We start from the raw sequence: 19,991 nt of genomic DNA, 5'->3' as shown, positions 1-19,991 counted from the left end.
TGGCACAGGGAAACCGGCTCAGTTCTTTGTGGCTGTCTGGAGGGGTGGGATAGGGAGGGTGGGAGGGAGGGAGACAAAGAGGGAAGAGATATGGGAACATATGTATATGTATAACTGACTCACTCTGTTATAAAGCAGAAACTAACACACCATTGTAAAGCAATTATACCCCAATAAAGATGTTAAAAAATAAAATAAAATGAAAAAAAAAAATTTTAGTATGGCCTCAAATGGATCTTTCTTATTAAAACAGGTATATGTGCTAAACTGTTTATAAACATTAATATTCTGACATATATAAGCTGAGATTAGAGATACAGGTCATAGGTATTCCTTACTATACATGCCATCTTCTGGAGAATTGTAAAGGGAGAGTATAGTACAATATTATTGATACAGCAATCAAGTAAACCTGATGAAATTGTAAATGGGGTGTTTTCCTAATTTCTTTCTGATCATTAGTGTGTAGAAATGCCATAGGTCCCTGTATATTGCTCATGTGTCCTACAGCTTTACTGAACTCATTTATTCTAATAGTTTTTTTGTGGAATCATTAGGATTTTCTACATATAGTACCATGTCATCTGCAATAGTGACAGTTTACTTCTTCCTGGTTTGGTTGTCTTTGATTTACTTGTCCTAATTGCTGTAGCTAGGACTTCCAGTACTATGTTGAATAAAAGTGGTGAGAGTAGGCATACTTGTCTTGTTTCTTATCTTAAAGGAAATGTTTTGGGTTTTTCACCATTGAGCATGATGGCAGCTGTGGGTCTGTCATATATGGCCTATGTTATGTTGAGATACACTGCCTCTTTATCCAGTTTGTTGAGACTTTTTTAATTCGCTCTGTGGCATGTGGGATCTTAGTTCCCTGACCAGGGATTGAACCCATGCCCCCTGCAGTAGGAGCATGGAGTCTTAACCACTGGACCACCAGGGAAGTCCCATTGAAACTTTTTATTGTTAAGTGGATGTTGAATTTCGCCAAATGTTTTTTCTCTATTGAGATGATTATATGGTTTTTATTCACTTTGGTTGGGAATTTTCTTCTTTCAGCACTTAGAATACATCATGCCACTCCCTTCTGGCCTGAAAAATTTCTGCTAGAATATCTGCTAATGGTCTCAAGAGGATTCTCTTGTTCATAAGTTGTTTTTTTCTTCCTGCTTTTAAGATTCTCTCCTTATTTCTACCTTCCTTGCCATTTTAATTATAATTTGTCTTAGATGGGTATCTTTTGGTTCATCTTATTTGGAATTGTCTCAGCTTCCTGGATCTGGGTGTCTGTTTCCTTCCCCATGTTGGGGAAGTTTTCAGCCCCCTTCTCTTTTCTTTTGGGACCTCTATAACATAAATGTTGTTTCACTTGATGTTGTCCCAGAGGTCCCTTAAGCTGTCATCACTTTTAAAAATCCTTTTTGCTTTTTGTTGCTCTGTTTGTGTGAGTTCCACTACCTGTGTTCCAGGTCACTGATTCTCCTTCTTCTAGTCTGCTAGTGAACCACTCTAGTGTATTTTTCAGTTCAGTTATTGTATTCTTTCTTTAACACCATGACTTCTATTTGGTACTTACATTTTCTACAAGTTTCTCAAAGTTTTCACTGTGTTCATCCATTCTTCTCTCACATTCAGTACCATCTTTTATGACCACTACTTTGAACACTTTATCAGGTAGATTACTTATATTTGTTCAAATGTTTTTTTCCTGAGGTTTTGTCTTTTTTTCTTTGTAACATATTCCCGTGTTTCCTCATTTTGCTTGACTCTCTGGAAGAGGTGGCTGTTTCATCTAATGCATAGAAACCAACAGTCTTGATGGAGTAGCCTCATGTGATAAACCTTACTGTTCAACCTTTCCCTAGCTCTAGGTTGTCTCTCAAACCTCTGATTCTCCAAGCCACCTATTTTTAATAGCTCCCAATAGCTGAGTGTGTGCCAAGACCTGTCAGTGTACCAAAGGGGAATATCTCAGTCAGCACTTAGATTCAGGATGATTGGAAGCCAGGTCCTCAGGCAGCAGCTTTTAAAGTATGCAAATATATACCATCCTGTGGAACACAAGAGTAGGTCTGGTGGCCACTAGAGCCAGGTCATATGAACATGTCCCCTGGGTAGCAGCCAAAACTTGGGGCTCCAGACAAGTGTATAAGCTCCTTTCTGGTATATACTAGCAAGCTGTAGCAAAGCAGAGGGAGAACGTAAAGACGGCGTTCCCTGGCCCATGTTCTCTGAGAGGAGCTCCACAGGCCTCTAGATGTGTGCCAAAGAGATGTTTGCTCATAAATCATATAAATTAAAAAATAAGGACTTCCCTGGTGGTCCAGTGGTTAAGAATCCATCTTCCAATGCAGGGGACGCCGGTTCGATCCCTGGTCGGGGAACTAAGATCCCACATGCCACGGGGCAACTAAGCCCACGCCTCAACTACTGAGCCCATGAGCTCTGGAGCCCACGCACAAGTAGAGAGAAGCCGACGCACTGCAACGAAGAGCCTGTGCACTGCAACAAAAGATCCTGCGTGCTGCAACTAAGACCCGATGCATCCAAAAAAGTAATTTTAAAAAAAAAACCTTTAAAAAATAAAAAAATAAATATATAAAGATGGACTAATGATAGGCCAGAGAGGATTAACGTGTAGATTAGCTTTCAACCTTTGATTTATGTAAATACTTAACTGATGGCTGCTATTTCATTTGTATTGATAAACATTTATCCTTACATTATGTAAACTATTATAAAAATAGAAGCCATTTACTGAGTATACCCCCTCTGAGCTAAATCTTCTGCATGCCTTAAATCTACAAACCTATGGAGTAAAAGCACTGTAATCTCCATCTACAGCTGAGGAACCTGAGTCTTAGAGAAGTAAATTTGCCCAGGTCACACTTAGTATTTGGCAGAGCTGGGCTTTAAATGCCTGGGCTTGTAATCAGTTAAATTATTACTAATATTTATAAGAAAGGTAACATAGAAGTATCTTTTGTATATGTCATTTGATGATAAACAGCCTTGTAAAACAGCAATTATCACCATCCTAATTCAGATGAGCAAACCCTAGATATGACTTGCTCTAAATCACACATGTGCAAGTGAACTAGAACACAGATTTTCTGACTCTAAATGCTAGGACCTTTCTAATTTTTACCAAGAAACCACGGCTTAAAATGTACCTCAAAAAACTGGAGGCTATCCAAAAGCAGCCAAGATACTGAAAGAAAACCTAAGATAGAGATAAAAAAATATATATATTTCTTTAGGGGAAACTACGGCATCCATCTTCAAAAACCTGAAATGTTATATGGAAATAGATCTAGACTAATTCTTTTTTACTTTGGAGAGCAGAACAGGGTCAGAGGGAGAAAATTACAGGGAAATATATCCTTATGAAGAAAACTTTCTATTAAGTAGACCTTTCCTAAAACAGAACAAACTTCCTCACGTGGTAGTAAGCTTCCATTCACTGGAAGATTCAAACAGTGGCTGGATAACTACTTTTCTGAGATCCTACAGAAAAGATTTCATGTAGAAAATTGAACTACATGAGCTCTCAGATCCCCTTTAAGATTCTGTGTCTTTTCGATTTTGTTACAAGAGTTCTTTTTCAACTATCATCTGCCATTTACATCTGCAGCAAAGCAATATACAATATGAAATTAACTTTTCTGATAGTACAAATTATACTGTTATGCATAATCTCACCCATATTTCCTTCAGTATACATATCCACTTTCCACTTGTCTGATAGCAGGAGTTTGAAGCACACCTTGGGTATGCTGGTTTTGGTCACAGTGACATATTTGGTGTCCTTTAGTGGAACAGCTGTTGCCTCCTTACCTATAGAATGGCCTCCCTGGTAAACCAAGGGGATCGACGAATGCCCTTTCCAGGAACATCAGTTGGTCATTCATAATTCTCACTGCAGTGGGGCTTTGAGAATAAGAAATAGATAATTAAAACCCTTACCATGCAACCACATTTTAAAATATTAAATAAGGATAAGGCATGAGGAAATAACCTTCTAAACTCATAGATATTTTAAAGAAAATACATATAAAACACACAGTAAGGCTCATATGGTAAGCTACATATAACAGCAGGGGCATCTTTCTATTATTTATAATAAGCAGAGAGACTGATTGGGAAATGGTTTGTTTTGTTTTTCAAGATCACAGACCAGAAGGAAGTGAAAGACATTTTTAGTTCTTTGTAGGAGGAGAGCCAGGCCTCCTGCAAAGGTAGACAGGGTGGACTACCAAGTTGTTCTTGATAAACTAGTTAATTCTACTGTGGAAGAAAGGAGCAGAGTAAAGGCTAAACAAGACAGAATGAGGGGAAGTTGCAGGAGTCTGCAAGGAGGGAGACAGCTGCTCCTAGTGGGCAGGGAGTCCCTTCCACACTTGGAATCTGCCAACTCTCTTTCGGGGTGCTGCAAAAGTTCCCTAGGCTGTCCTAAAACCCCAGGGAGAGAGGCCCCTCACAATGACTGATACAGCTTTCTGCCTGGATGGGAGGTGGGAAAGCTTATTCTGATAAATCTGAAAAAAATTAAGAAATGTGACATGGACTGTAAGGTAGAACAAATTGTGCTTGTTAAATAATGCTTTGAGTATAACTTTTAAATTATTTTTCAACCTAACAACGGCACGAGGCTAAATGAAACGCAAAAAAAGTATTAGTAAAGAAAGAATTTCTACACCATTCACAGGAATATCGTGACTGTAGTAAAATATGCTACAAATGCACTTAAACCCATAGAATTATGAATTACCAGAAATAGTCAGAATTCTTATCATGCAAACTTCTAAAGACATGTTTCCTTGGCCCTTGCCATGGCATGAGTTTTTAGTCTATCATTCAACAGCTATGCCCCTCAAACTTTAATGTGAATACAAACTACCTGGAGAGTCTTGTTAAAGTGCAGAATTCTAATAAAGCAGGTCTTGGATGGGGTCTGATATTCTGCCTTTCTAACAAGCTCCCAGGTGATGTTGATGCTACTGCCTGGCAGACCATAATTTGAGTAGCAATGATTCACGGTTGAATGCTTCTATAAGTGTACCCAGTTCATTCCAGTAACCAGACTGCTTTTCAAAACAGTAGGGAGCTTTACATTTGAAACTTACTTATTCAGATCAACTTGTGAAAGTCTTCTATGAAAATCTGAAGCAGACTTTGAGAAGTTTTTCACAGCAGAAAATAAGGAATCTTTTTAAAAAAATAGAAAAGTAGAAGGGAAATTAGTAAGCATGAGTGCTTCATATTTCAAAGGTTCATTTTCCAACCCCCCCCCATTCCAGATTGCTGTGACTAAATAGATGTTGAGACTATTTTTCTACTGAGTCTTCTTTCAGATCCATGGAAATTATTAGAAAATATTGTAACAAAGAAATAATGTATCAAATTGAAAATGGCAAAATTGGTTCTTAAGGAAATAACAAATTTCAAGAGTTTAAGAAATAAAAAATCCTTTTAACTCAATTTATCAGAAACCCAGCATTCATTTATTTATTCATTCAATACTTACTTATTGGGACAATTCATATAGATCTAAGCACAATTTTCTAAATTTTCTTTGCTTCAGTTTCTAGATCTTAGTGCCTGCTGCTCGTCATAACTTTCTGAAGGTTACTAATTCTTATGTAATTATATTCCAGAGCCTTTACTGACCACCCGCTATTCATTCTCAGCACCCCTATAGTACCCTCTGTGCACCCTTTTAATAGCTTTTCCCCTGCATTTTGTCTTCTCCTTCCCCATGAGAATTTAAGCTCTTTGAAGACAATGACTATTTCTTAATCTTCTTTATATCTCCCAGGAAATAACACAGCACTTGGTACACAGTAGACACTCAGTACATATTTGATAACTTTGATATATACTAAGAATATGTACTCCCAGAATAATAAAAGAAAATGGTTGCAATAAAACAGTAATAATAGCTAACATTATGAGCACTAAGTGACAGTCACCATTGTTTCCACATACCAACCAAATGAAATCTCCACAGCAATCTTGGAAACATTTTACTTTACTATTTCACTCATAATAAAACTGACACATAGAGGGGTTAAGTAACTTTCTCAAGGTCACACAATGACTAAATATTAGAGCCAGGATTTGAACCAGGAAACTGCTTCCAGACCCAGTGCTTAATGCTGCTACACTACACTACACCACATTTCACTTCTGCTTTGCAGGAGATACATGATGTGGAATAGCAACCACAAAATGGCCAGATATAAAAGGAAAGAATGCTGAAAACCATGTAAAAAATCCTCCATGTAGAAAAACATTAATAGGTAAATGCTGCAGTAATAATGATAATAATGTAATACTGCATATATGTAGTAGAAGTGGTGGCTTTCTCTACTTTCCAATCTTTGTGTAATATTGTTACATTTTAATAGTATTGTTCTTATAACAAAACATTTTTAAAGGCAACAATATGGGGAAAATATTTACCACCCCAATGTTTGTAGCACTAACTTAGCAAAATGGATTCATCCTACAAATATCAAACTAAATCACATTCTTTAATAGGTGTTTAAAGTTTTTTTTCTGTAAGTCAGGATTAAGAAATGAAGCAGGGGTAAATTCTAGGATGAAATGGTATGCATGGATGACAATAGGAGGTGATATCTTAAAACTCTAACTTGATGATTATAAAATATCTGTCCAGCCATTTCTTACCAAATGATACTTGATGGTCTCTTAATTGTTGGTCATATTTCTTGGATAAACTGTAGATACCTGTTGCATAGTTTTCCAAAGTTTTTGCATAGTCTTGAATGTTGAAAGGAATGATTTTAGAGTCTGCAAGCTCATAAACCAGTGCTCCTCGTAATTGAGCTACAGCAAGCTGTTTTTTAAATGTGGGGTCATAAAAATTCTCTACCAGTTCAAATGTCTCATAAATTGTATGGTACATTGGATAGCTGCTGTAATTATCTGTTTTCTGGGGAAAAAAAAAAAAAGGTGGGGGGGACCGAGTATATACAAACATTAAATATTCAAATTATAATATTTTATGGAATCATAAAATGATTATATTAAAAAACATAACCATACGGCACCCTGAGTTTTATCACGAGTGAAAAAATTAAGTCTACTTAACTAAAACCCCACCACCAAATTTTCACCAATTTAAAATTTTACCATTATTCATTTTATAATTCATATAATCTTTGTTCAAAACACTGCTTCCTGAAACTTTTCCCCATTGCTTTGCTGACAATTAAATTAAGGAGTACATGCTCAAATTGCATACCAGCACAGTTTAAAATTATCTATCAACTGATTGAGAATGAAAGGTTCTGAGCAGCTAAGTATTGTTATAGCTGAAGGATTATTCAGCTGACACTTTAACAGGTTTGAACTACAGGGGTTCAACTTATACATTAATTTTTTTCAATAAATATGTACTACAGAACTACACGACCCTGAATGTAAAGCTATGTGTGGGTTTTCAACTGCTGGGAGGGTTGGCACCCCTGTTGTTTAAAGGTCAACATTTCAGCCCCTTCCCTCCCTTCCCAAACAGTATATAACCACATGCCATTTAACCTTTGTTACAAAATTAAGCGTTACCATTATAAACATAAATTGTTACAGGGTGGTACTCCACATAAATATGTTTTACTTCTTAGGTCTGCCTTTCCTAACTTTAGTTTTTACCTATCTGCTACTTTGCCATAAAGCTATCATTCTTATTGCTTTTAATATCACTAAAAGGTATCCCTTTATCAGTCTCTCTCCCTCTGATATTCTGCTTTAAATCTACATGGTCTTAGAAACTAGATAACTTTGTTCAGAATGATGACAGTATAAAAGTGAACAAGCTTCGACAGAGGTAAAGTGCATCTTTTATGTATGAAGTGTAATGAGTATTAGTATACAGATTTATGTATTTATTATGTGTTATTCTGAAGTTGTTTTTGCTCACTTCTCTGTTAGTTGTATACTGGATAGTCAAATTTGCAAGGGATATGTATTCTAGACAAGCAAGATGTTGGCATACTGCAATTATGATTAGAAAATTCTTAAAATCTGTGACAAATGTGAGTTTACTGGTGTAATCTTCAGTTTGGTTTATGACATAATTTATAACAGACAAACAAACACGGTATAGGTTCGAAACCCATGTACTCACATATCATCAGTGTGTTTGAGTGGCAATGGTGCAATGCAGGCAATGCAGATCAGAAAAGAAGAATTAGATTTTCCAACAAATCCCGCATCAGGAAAAGGATGCAAACCTCTTGGTAGTGATAACCAGCTAAGTACCTGGCATTACTCTATCAACTACCACTTCACTGAATAACCCTGGCAGTGAACATTCACAAAATAACACAAATTATTTCCTAGTCCATCTACAAAGGGACCTGCAGGCTATCTCTATCCCTGCCCTTCTTCCCAGGCCACATGTCCACTCGATGCCTGGTACCCAACAACTAAACGACAGAATTCCTAACAAAGAGAATGTGGATGAAGTGCTATGTATCCAAAATAATAAAATGGCTTTTACCCTATTCTTAGTGTACCGGACTCTTCCTGAAGCAATTCCAAGTCTCTGAAAATAAGCTTCAAAATCACTTCCAGATCCCAGCTTGTTGATTCTAAATGTAAAATATGATACACATACACACACACATGAAGAAATAAATGCATGAATAAATAATATAAAATTAAATAGATGGCACCATGAATCCTGCCCTAAGAACTGCAAGGAACTGTGTGGCACATTTATAAAAATTAAGAAAAGGTATACCACCACACCTATTTATATGTGTGATAAACCTATAAATCTGAACTGACTAAAACCAGAGTCAGGCAGTGACACTAAATATGGCAGCCTGGTAACTATGATATCTTCCATATCTTCAGCATTTATGGTATTTGTTTTGAGGGAAAAACAAATAAGATACGGTCTCTGCCCTCAGAGAACTATAGTCTAGTAAGAAAATTGCCATGAGAAAGTCTACATTTAAGATCATGAAGACTCTAAAAGTGCCTTAGTTTATTTCAGAAATCTAATTATAATATATTGCTTTGCATATAATTAAGAAGCCACTACATACATACATATATATAAATATATACATATAAAATGTAATGATGGGATTTCCCTGGTGGTACAGTGGTTGGGAATCCTCCTGCCAGTGCAGGGGACACAGGTTTGATCGCAGGTCCGGGAAGATCCCACATGCCGCACAGCAACTAAGTCCGTGAGCCACAACTACTGAGCCTGCGCTTTAGAGCCCACGAGCCACAACTACCGAGGCCTCGTGCCACAACTACTGAAGCCTGTGCACCTAAAGCCCATGCTCTGCAACAAGAGAAGCCACCGCAATGAGAAGCCCGTGCACCGCAACGAAGAGTAGCCCCCACTTGCTGCAACTAGAGAAAGCCCACATGCAGCAATGAAGACCCAATGCAACCAAAAATAAATAAATAAATAAAAACTTTTTAAAAAAAAGTAATGTCATAGAAGATTTTCATTCAAAAATAAGTCAGTAAAACAGAATATAAAATTACATGTGCATTAAGAACCTAACTATATACTTCCAAACTATTAGACATGTTTTTGAGATTGAGACCTTGGGATGTTTTTTAAATATTTTTTTCTACTCTAGTGTTTTTTTGAATAAGCATTTAAAACATAGTGGAGGGGCTTCCCTGGTGGCGCAGTGGTCGAGAGTCTGCCTGCCGATGCAGGGGACACGGGTTCGTGCCCTGGTCCAAGAAGATCCCACATGCCGCGGAACGGCTAGGCCTGTGAGCCATGGCCGCTGAGCCTGTGTGTCCGGAGCCTGTGCTCCACAATGGGAGAGGCCACAACAGTGAGAGGCCCGCGTACCAATTATACTCCAATAAAGATGTTAAAAAAAAAAAAAAAAAAAAAACCCGCCTTCCAATGCAGGGGATATGGGTTCCATCCCTGGTCAGGGAACTAAGATCCCACATGCTGCAGAGCAATTCAGTCCATGCGCCACAACTACTGAGCATGTGAGCCACAACTAGAGAGCTCGCATGCCACAACTACAGAGCCTACCCGCTCTGGAGCTCACGCGCCACAACTAGAGAGAGAAGCCTGCGCACCACAACGAAAGATCCCTCGTGCTGCAACTAAGACCCAACGCAGCCCAAAATAAAATAAATAAAATATTTTTTTTAAAGTTCCTGTAATAAGAAAAAAAAACATAGTGGAGATACATTTAAACTTTCACAAGACTTATTTGCAATATGGAATGAAGCTATAAATTGCTACCACCAGCTGATTTTAGAAATAGTATAGGAGTAGAAAACAAATATAAATATAAAATAATTACAAGAAAGCTGCTATTGTATAAATGAGAAGTAAAAGTTAATTCTTACATAAAATCTAAACTAATTAAAGGTAAAGACATAACTTGGTAGTTACTGATAATGCACCTTAATAAATTTAGAAAGAAATAATCCATCATTCGTTTTTTTACTTCATTTGAATTGTGTTTATTAATGTATTTAATATATATCTTAATGTAATTTTATGCAAGAATGCAAAATAATGGCTAATAATTTTTTACTAAAAATTTGCAAAAATACTCTCAAATTGTTGAGACATCTGAGAATTGCCTGTCTGGAGAAACAAGGGGCAAAGGGGAACTCAACTGACCGTGTGGTAGAAAACGTACATACAGGTAATTTACCTAGGCAAAGTTTTATTTTCAGATGAAGGGTCCTTTTCTAACCAGCTTTCATAAAGAGATTTACTCTCAAAACCATCATCCGGGCTGGAGATCTGGAAAGATAAATCAAATATCAGGAATAAGAGGTAGAACAACTAAATTTACTCCAATATAAAACCACATGTTAGTTAATATCGACTTCTACGTTTATCTATGTGAACATTTGTGTATCACATTCTTTACAGAAAAATATGTTTTTGCAAATTGCAAGAAAAAAATCCAGCCCAAATTCTTGTTCATTTATAATTCCCACTTGTAATTTTGCCATGTCCTTAGGAAAAAATTTCTTGCTTATACTGGTAAACTTTTCAATAGCATTTAAGACTTTTAACACGTGTCATCAGTTCAATGTTGGGCAGCTTAGATTTCTTTCAGTGGGAAGTCACTGGGAGAAAACTTTATATATATAATATTTACTTTAGTAAATTGCTTTTGTCCAAGATGACCTACAGTGAGGCCTTAGGGCAGGAGACAGACATTAAGAAGCTGAGCTTGAAATTGTCAATATGAGTCCTGGTTTTGTAGGGCAGGTGGGGTGAGGAGGAACTGTTATTTTAGAAAGTCTGTGTTTAAACAATGTTGGAATTTGATGGGTTTTTAACCTCAGGTTTCTAGTTGGGAATTTTAAGAACTTATGTATATACATAAACATTTTTTATTACCCTCATTAAACATATACTTACAAACTTATACTTTCCTTTTCTTTCTCCACTCTAAGAAAAGCAGAAGCATGTGGTAGAAGAAAAATCATCATACATATTGGCTGCATTTTATTTGTTTGTTGGTTTACAGCTCTGCTTTGTTCAAAAATGGACCAAAGACAGAACCTACTTGAAATGCTGAAAGCATTATAACTTTTGGTGTATTGCTTCCTTTCTTTAAACCCTAGTTTCCCACATGTGGAAATGGAGATAATGGTACCCATCTTAATCCAAACAATATCTTCTCTGATATCTTCTCAGGCCTTTACACAGAGTTGGTTATTCCCTCATCATAGCATACGAGGTCCTCAGCTTAAAAACAGTCTCAGCACTCCACAGAGACACCCCCTTCCCACCAGCTTGGGGGAGCTTCAGGGATGTTCTGCTCCTTTCCAGCCAAATGACTGGGTTCTACTCTGTACTCTGCTTCTGCCAATTTGCAACAGCTGAGATCCTGCTCCAGTTCCTACAAACTGCTTGAACTGAATTCCCTGCAAAATCCAATTCATTTTCCAGAATCATACCATCCAGGTCTAGCCCCAGCCAGAACTGTGTCCCTATGGCCTGTACAGCTAAGATCAGAATTTTCTGTTTCAGCTATAGGCACTGTCATAATTGCTGGTTCTCCCCCATTATTTCAACACCTTGTCCATTTCCTGCTTCTATCAGGCAGGTAGGTTCCCTTCTCTCTAAGCTCAGCCCTCTCCACCACACTCCCCAGCATGGTTTGACCATGCCAACACACACTAGGGGTTGATGAAATTGTAATAAACAGTTTAGGAGGATAAAAGTCTCCTTTTTCTACTGGGTTTTTGTATGGCCACAGAAAAGCATCTGCCTTTGTACAAAGGGGGGATAGAATGAAACTTCTGCTTATTGGCCCTTAAATTATTATTATCCTTCACATCAAAGGCAGGAGCCACCTCTGTAGGACAGAACATGAATGCATACCTTGAGGAGGGTTCTCCCAATAAAGATTGTCTTTACAACTTGCTTTCAGATGAGATGTTTTTATGGGACATTCCAATGAAAGGATCAAGGACATAAGCTACCCAATACAGTGAGAGTTGTGATAAGAATAATGAGAGGACTCTCATTTGGCAGAATAAGATGTTAAAGACACTAACAGTGAAAAGGAAAGGGCAAGATTAAGGAAGATTGGGAAATAGTATCTACAGAAAATTGATACCTACTTCACATTGTCATCTACGTGATACCTACTTGAAAGAAATATGTCTATAGTTAAATCCTATAACAGGTAATTATTTAATGATGTACACAGATATTTAATGAACAGATTACATAATTTTTAGAGATTTAGAGTACATTAGAGTTTTCAGAGTATTTTATATATCAATAAGTAATATTTATAAAATTCCTGTGTGCTAAGTAAGCATGTGGAATTATTTCCATTTTGCTTTTAGATTTACTACAGCTTAACCTATTCACTACACTGATACAGAGTAATCTTTCTAAATGAATAAATATGATAATGTACAACCTTGTTAAAGATTCTTGAATTTCTCCATCACCAAATTTCTGAACCCCTTGACCTATTTGTCATGCGCCATTTTGTACCAGCCTTTCACCAACACCTTATGCTTAGGTCACACTAAGTTACCTACAGGTCAAGAAATACGTTCTTTCATACCTCCACATCTTTTTTTAGGTACTACATCCTCTGCTGAGAAAGTGTCTCCCTTACCTTCACATCCCTCCATATTACAGCCCAACCATTAATTCTTCAGGAAGCATCCTCTAATGTTTTCCCACTTCCCCAGCTGCCCCAGGATTTTAGCTTCTCTGTTCCACAATTGTTCTCCATTGTATATAGTATCCAATACTCTAGTGAAATATATATAGTTCCTCATTTATAGGTCTGTATCCTCTCTAGATCACAAAGTATTTGGATTCAGTAATCTTTTCCTTTTATCATTGCTGCTGCTAGAATTCATTTTATAGGGCCTGATACATAGTAACCTCGTAATAAACACTTGTTGAATGAACGAATGAATGAGTAGCCAAGGCAATCTTTGAAATCAAGGCTTTTCCATTCCAGCTCAGCGTTCTTTCTGTTATATAAAAATGCCTATGCCAAACGAAATGACAGACCCCATACTTTATAACAAATGTATACAATTATTAAGAACTATTATTAGGACAGAAACTAGCGCTACTATTTTCATAGTTATGTCACATAAGTAAATATTACATTAAAGATTTTGTTCTGCTTAGTTATTATATCAATACAAATGAGCTGTGTGTTGCCAGTTTAAAAATAAGTATCACTAATTTAGAAAACAAGTTATTCACTTACTATTCATCAGAAAACATTAAGACAGAACTACTTATATACCTCTTTTGTCAGTTTATACACCAATTGGTAAAGAAGGGGTGTACAGTCAACTCTGAGAGTATAATTGCCTGAAAAATAAATAAGACACACAGAGTATATTAATACTTCCAAATGAAACTCCAATCTATTTAATTCTAACTTCATTTTCTAATTATAAACAAGATATAATTACTTCAAATTAAAGGCATCATTCCCAGAGAATTAAAAATAGTGTGGAAATAATTCTTCAGGGGTGAGAGAGGCTGCGGTAAACACTTGGGACATTGGAGGGCATAGCTGGATTTTGCTGCTAAGGCAGCAGCTCTCATCCTTCAGTAAGGCAGTATCACTTAGGGAGACTTTAGCAAAGGAAGTGATAAGGCCACAGTATTCTTTCTTCATTCATTCTATTCAGCCTTTTTTTCTTTTTTCCCTGGCTGTGCCACTCGGTTTGCAGAATCCTAGTTCCCCGACCAGGGATACAACCCAGGCCCACGTCAGTGAAAGCGCTGAGTCCTAACCACTGGACTGCCAGGAATTCCCTCATTCATTTAATTCAACAGTATATATCAAGACATTAGACTACAGCATGTCAGTAGCTATAAGTGTGCTTTGACATTTATCTAGAAGTAATAATACAGTGAAAGCCTATAGATATAAATGTCACATGTCAGGGTCAAAAGGAAGTCTGTAGTTTGTACTCACTTCAAATTTGCTCCAGTACATACAGGAAGTATTTCTGTATGAAATATTCTGTAGACCAATCCTTTTACTATCTCCACATGAAGAATATAATTAAGTATTAGAGTTTTAACTAGTAATCCAAGAGAGGCAAATGGTAAATATACTAAAGAAATTAGGATCAATAGCTTAGTTATGAATCATATTGATTCATTTGAATCATAATGATTTTCTCTCTGGTAAAAATGGAAAATGGAGGTATTATCGAGATGTCTCATAGGAGAGGATAATCTTAGAAAGTTTACAAGCCGAATTTACAGACTTAAATGATGGTACACTATTTAATAACAACCCAAAATAAAATTTACCTTCTATAGATGAATCTGAGTTGATATAAGCAACACTTCTCTCCTGAAGTGATTTTACATTCTCCTATAGTTGAAGCAAAAGTTGTTACTTAACTCACAGCATTTACAATTGTGAGAATGTAAAAGAAAAATTTAGTATAAGAGTGGTCTGCAAATACCTTTATAAATCAAATACCTATGCCTTTGACAATAATTTCTGAGAAATTATCTGATTGGTTGACAACATTAACTCAGTTAAAACAAGTAAGAAAAATATTATGATGCTGTAGCTACTGTTTATAGCAATAGCAGTGAGCCCTGAGGCAACAGCATTTTGAAAATGTGGTTCCTTGATCCCCTGCAGCAGAATATGAAGGGTAAACCTCAAGGAATCTCAGCCCCACCCCACATCTACTGAATAAGAATTGCTCAAAGTAAGGCCTGGAAATCTATAATTTTTAAAAGGTATCCCTGGCAATTCTTACATACATTAAAGTGTGAGATCCACTGAAATTGGACACCCATGGAAATTTATCATTTTAAAAGTGAGTAGTTGGAAATTTCCATTTATCTAAATATTTTTTTAAAAAAGATATGAAGAAAAAGAACAAAAAAGCGGGAGAATAGAGAAAAAAACAAGAGGGAAAGAAGGATGGACAATAAAAAAAGATGTTCTCTCTCTCTCTCTCTCTCTCTGATTCACACACACACACACACACACACACACACACACACACACACACACACATCCAAGAAAAATAAATCAGAGAAAAACTAATGTCATCACCCTCAGATGAGAATATGCTGAGAGACCACTTTACTTCTCTCTCTCTCTAGCTTTGTACCTTATAAGAACATGTTACAATAAAATCATTTAAAGCTGTGAGTGATTATCACACAAATGAGGATTCTTGCCTCTACAGTTGCCCACACAGGCCAGATCACAGCTGACTCTGCTGTAGATAGAGTAAGAGTTCCCATTGTAACAGATTTACAGTAGAAATAAAGAAGGTTCCTTAACTATATTTAAGGAAGATGGGACTTCCCTGGTGGCTCAGTAGTTAAGAATCTGAATGTGAATGTGATCAAGAATCTGGTAGAAAACTGGAAACAGTATTGAAACTGTTTTTTAACCCACATGTATTTAAATTAATGCAAGGCATATTATATCTTGGATTTATTTTAAGCTGCTGAAATTATAGGAACAGAGACATGTATTTATATATACATATATTCATAAGAAATTACATATTTCTAAAAGTAAATGATCTTAATGAAATTTGATTCATCTAAATTAACAGTTTATTCCAAAATACATATTCATAATACCAACATAATAGTAAAACCTCGGAATATAAATGGAATAAAGCATAAGTGATACAAGTGACTGTATGTGTGTGATTTTACTCCCATATTTATTTATTTCATATTATTATTTTAAAGTAAAGTAAGAGGAAAGGAGTCAGAAGGAAAGCATTTAAAAACTAGACACAATGGCAAGAATTATAAGACGTACTTTAAAACAATTCTATAATATCTGGACTTATAAAAGATAAATAGAGGATGGTGGAGGGAAAGTGCTTTATGGCACACTTGCCTTTATAAAAATGCACAAGCTTACCTTGCACATTTAAGAACTTAGAGATACTCAACAGAGAGGCTAAGGGAAGAAGATAAAAGAGGGGGCCTAGGAGAGACACTTAAAGGCTAAGCATTAAGACCTAGTGACAAATAAAAATTAATCATAACTGAAGGAAAAATAAACCCTTGAAATTTTAACTCAGTTTACAAAATCATCATATTATACTCAACAATCAGGAACTTTTGTGAATGGTAAAATATACCTATGGTTACAGTTATACATGGAATCTGTAAATGTGAAATTACAATCAAAGTATAGTCACCTTAACAGAACATCTTATGTTCTCTTAGATGAAAGAACTCCAAGGAAACTTCAGAAGCTTGAAAATTAACTCCAAGTATCTGTATCAGTTTTTACATAAGTTAATTCATTTGTCAGAAACAGCCTGCTAGTTTTAACTACTTTTGGAACTTAACAGATTTTTTACAAAACAAATACAAATAGAAACTAAAATATTTTGACAATGCTAAATTTGTTTGTAGCCCAATAATTAGGAGGATATTCTGTTTTGCCAATCTGATATGATAGTAAAAGCAAACTCTAATTCCTAAATTCTCTTGGGTATTTATCCAAATTAAAACCATATTAGGTAATGGAACCTATCTGCAATTATCCAGAGATACATATATTTGTTCCCTGTTGACCAAGAAAATAGAACTTCTCTGTCTTATTTACCTCAGCCCATTCTGTGGAACCCAGAAGTCCAAATTCTTCTGCATCCCAGCTGGCAAAAATAATAGTTCTTCTTGGTCTCCAGCCTGTAATCATTGTTAACATACATAGTTAGGTACACCTGCCTATAAACAAAGGAAAATTCAGCGAGTCACTTCTTGTCATCACCTACCAAAGAAACATTACTTACCTCTACTCATCAGTTTGCCAAAACTCTGAACAACTTCTTGCAAAACAGAAGCCCCACTGCTTGGGTCAATACCTCCAAATACCCAGGAGTCCCGATGACCTCCCAGAATAACATACCTGTCTGGGAAAAAATGTGTTCAAAAGAACTACAACTTTGAATACATTATAAAGAGTAGTAATTTATGTTTTTAAATTAAACTTCCTCTCACTTGAGTTTCCCCATAGAAAATAATCAACACCATAAGGTAGAGTCTTCTTTTAGAATTATACTTTTTTATTCCAAATTTAGTTGTTTCACATCAGCCAGAAAAAAAATCAATTGTTGACTAAAATTTATCTTCTCTTACTCTTGTAATCTTTGTAAAAACAAAATGTCTAAAATAATCCACCAACTCACCAGGTTCCACAGATCCTCTGATAGTTCCGATTACATTGTAAATCCTTGTGATTTTATTGATGTTATGAACATGCATTCTAACCTTCCTAGAATTTCAAAGGGAACAAATTACTAAACATAGAACATTATGTCTAACAGCTTTCTTCCAATGTTTTATTATGAGAAATCTCAAAAGTACAGAAAACTGTATAATAGGACAATAAATTCCCAAATACCCACCACATAAATTCAATAATTGTAATATTGTTGAATCTCTTGCAAGGAAGTTGCAGACATCATGACAGGTCACTCCTGTGTACTTAAGCATGCTCCTTAAAGCCAAATTTTAAAAACCACATATCAATACTTTATATTTTTCCTCCCTCATAGCTCTACTGTTGATATTTATTTAAAGTTCAGGGCTTCCCTGGTGGCGCAGTTGTTGAGAGTCCGCCTGCCAATGCAGGGGACACGGGTTCGTGCCCCGGTCCGGGAAGATCCCACATGCCGCGAAGCGGCTGGGCCCGCGGGCCATGGCCGCAGACCCTGTGCATCCGGTGCTCCGCAACGGGAGAGGCCACAACAGTGAGAGGCCCGCGTACTGCAAAACCAACAACAAAAAAAAAGTTCAAAATATTCTATTATTAAACAGGTCTCAGGTATTCATTCTAAAATTTTTAAATACACCCTATACAATTACAAAAAATAAGGGAGACAGCCCATTATCTATTAAAGGTCAAAGAAGCTTATTTTTAATGTGTTTTATATTTATATTAATTCCTGCTATTCGGTAACATTTTCCAAGATTATTGAAATAGTCTATCAGTACATTGTTAAAGGGCTGACTGAATGCTTCCTATAAGAAGCATGATAAATTCTATTGTTAAATAGCAATTTGAGAAGCACCTGCTAAAGTGTACAAGACAACTATGCAATGAAACTTTTCCAGGTCATCACTGTTGATTCTGATTTGGGCCTGCCTTTTAAATATTCATTCATCAATTATAATTAACCAAATTAGAATTCATGGGAAAGTACAGTCAAGCTCAGAAAGTCAGAAAAAAAATGCCATTCACATTTTATAAGTCAAAATGATATGGGAAAATGTTGAGCCTCTTTTTCACAAAGGAACAAAAGTTTTTAATCTATGGTGGGCTTACAGAAGGTGGGCAGGGAACCTACTTAGTACTTCTTTTTTCGGTACGCGGGCCTCTCACTGTTGTGGCCTCTCCCGTTGCGGAGCACAGGCTCCGGATGCGCAGGCTTAGCGGCCATGGCTCACGGGCCCAGCCATTCCGCGGCATGAGGGATCTTCCCGGACCGGGGCACGAACCCGTGTCCCCTGCATTGGCAGGCGGACTCTCAACCACTGCGCCACCAGGGAAGCCCAGTAATTCATTTTTGAATGGAAGAACAAACAAGTCAAATCCTGTATATTGTTAAGTGCAAATTCTGGTTTTTCTCCCCCTAAAAGTACACTGTGCTTCTGAATGCATATGTAATTCATGTGCAGTATTCAACTAAAAGTGCCTTTGGGGGAAAACTAATCAATGGGTGTTGTTTTGCATTTTAAGACATTAAGTAAAAGATTTATTTTTACTAGAATGATAAAAATTAATAGCAAAAATACTCTTTAGCATGTGTTTCTAAGTATATGAGCCTAAGATCTATTAGTAAGAAAGCCAGCTTCATTGATCTATGTCATTAAATGAAGAAAATTAAGTAAAGAATACTGTAACAATGAAGAATGAGGGAAAAAATCTATTTTAATCTAAACATGAAAATAAACTGGCTATCTGCTCAGATTCTCAAAGAAGCTCATCTACATCTTTAATCCTTTTATCTTCCTGGTTTTTAGTATCATTGACTCCAGAAGTACCTAAAATAATTATCTAGAGAGGTGCTGCTATGGCTTCCAGCGGGGTTGGTGTGAACGATGTGGGCTCAGCAAATAAAGTTCCCGAAATTCTGAAATTCCGGACAACTTGGGAGATTGGCTTTGGGGTGCCTACTGCTTCACCACCGATAGAAATGACTTCCAGAGGAATTTGATCCTCAGTTTGGGACTCTTTGCTGTGGGAGTTTGGCTGGACAGGAATTTGAGTGACAATGACCTAAAGGCACCTCAGCCAGGGGTGTAGCCATAAAAACACATAGAACACCTGTGCTGTATCTGAACCTTCCAAACACAGTGCCTCCCATCTGTGACCATTACACGACTCGCCCTGATGGCAACTGAAGTTTGATTCAGATGGGTACATGTCCTTCCCTGCCTTGTAATAGAGAAGAACTTCTTGTACTCTATTACAAGTTATTCATTA

At 36.6% G+C, this 19,991-nt stretch overlaps 1 protein-coding gene across 1 annotated transcript in view; it reads right to left on the bottom strand.

Annotated features, from left to right (window-relative positions):
* NAALAD2 (N-acetylated alpha-linked acidic dipeptidase 2) overlaps positions 1–19,991 on the bottom strand; it is a 51,551-nt gene that overhangs the window by 6,526 nt on the left and 25,034 nt on the right. Inside the window, exons 9-18 of the mRNA XM_007446525.1 lie at positions 17,692–17,777; positions 17,296–17,415; positions 17,109–17,191; positions 14,813–14,876; positions 13,785–13,852; positions 10,689–10,780; positions 8,525–8,615; positions 6,691–6,955; positions 5,124–5,205; positions 3,835–3,927 (exon numbers count right to left, since the gene is read on the bottom strand). Coding sequence (XP_007446587.1) covers positions 3,835–3,927; positions 5,124–5,205; positions 6,691–6,955; positions 8,525–8,615; positions 10,689–10,780; positions 13,785–13,852; positions 14,813–14,876; positions 17,109–17,191; positions 17,296–17,415; positions 17,692–17,777 — 1,044 coding nt within the window. The remainder of the gene's footprint in view (positions 1–3,834; positions 3,928–5,123; positions 5,206–6,690; positions 6,956–8,524; positions 8,616–10,688; positions 10,781–13,784; positions 13,853–14,812; positions 14,877–17,108; positions 17,192–17,295; positions 17,416–17,691; positions 17,778–19,991) is intronic.

This window comes from Lipotes vexillifer, unplaced genomic scaffold (genome assembly GCF_000442215.2).
Source record: "Lipotes vexillifer unplaced genomic scaffold, Lipotes_vexillifer_v1.1 scaffold1160, whole genome shotgun sequence".
NCBI classification, from domain to species: Eukaryota; Metazoa; Chordata; class Mammalia; order Artiodactyla; family Lipotidae; genus Lipotes; species Lipotes vexillifer.
The sequence above is the reverse complement of the archived record's forward strand: the minus strand, read 5'-3'. Positions and strand labels throughout refer to the sequence as shown.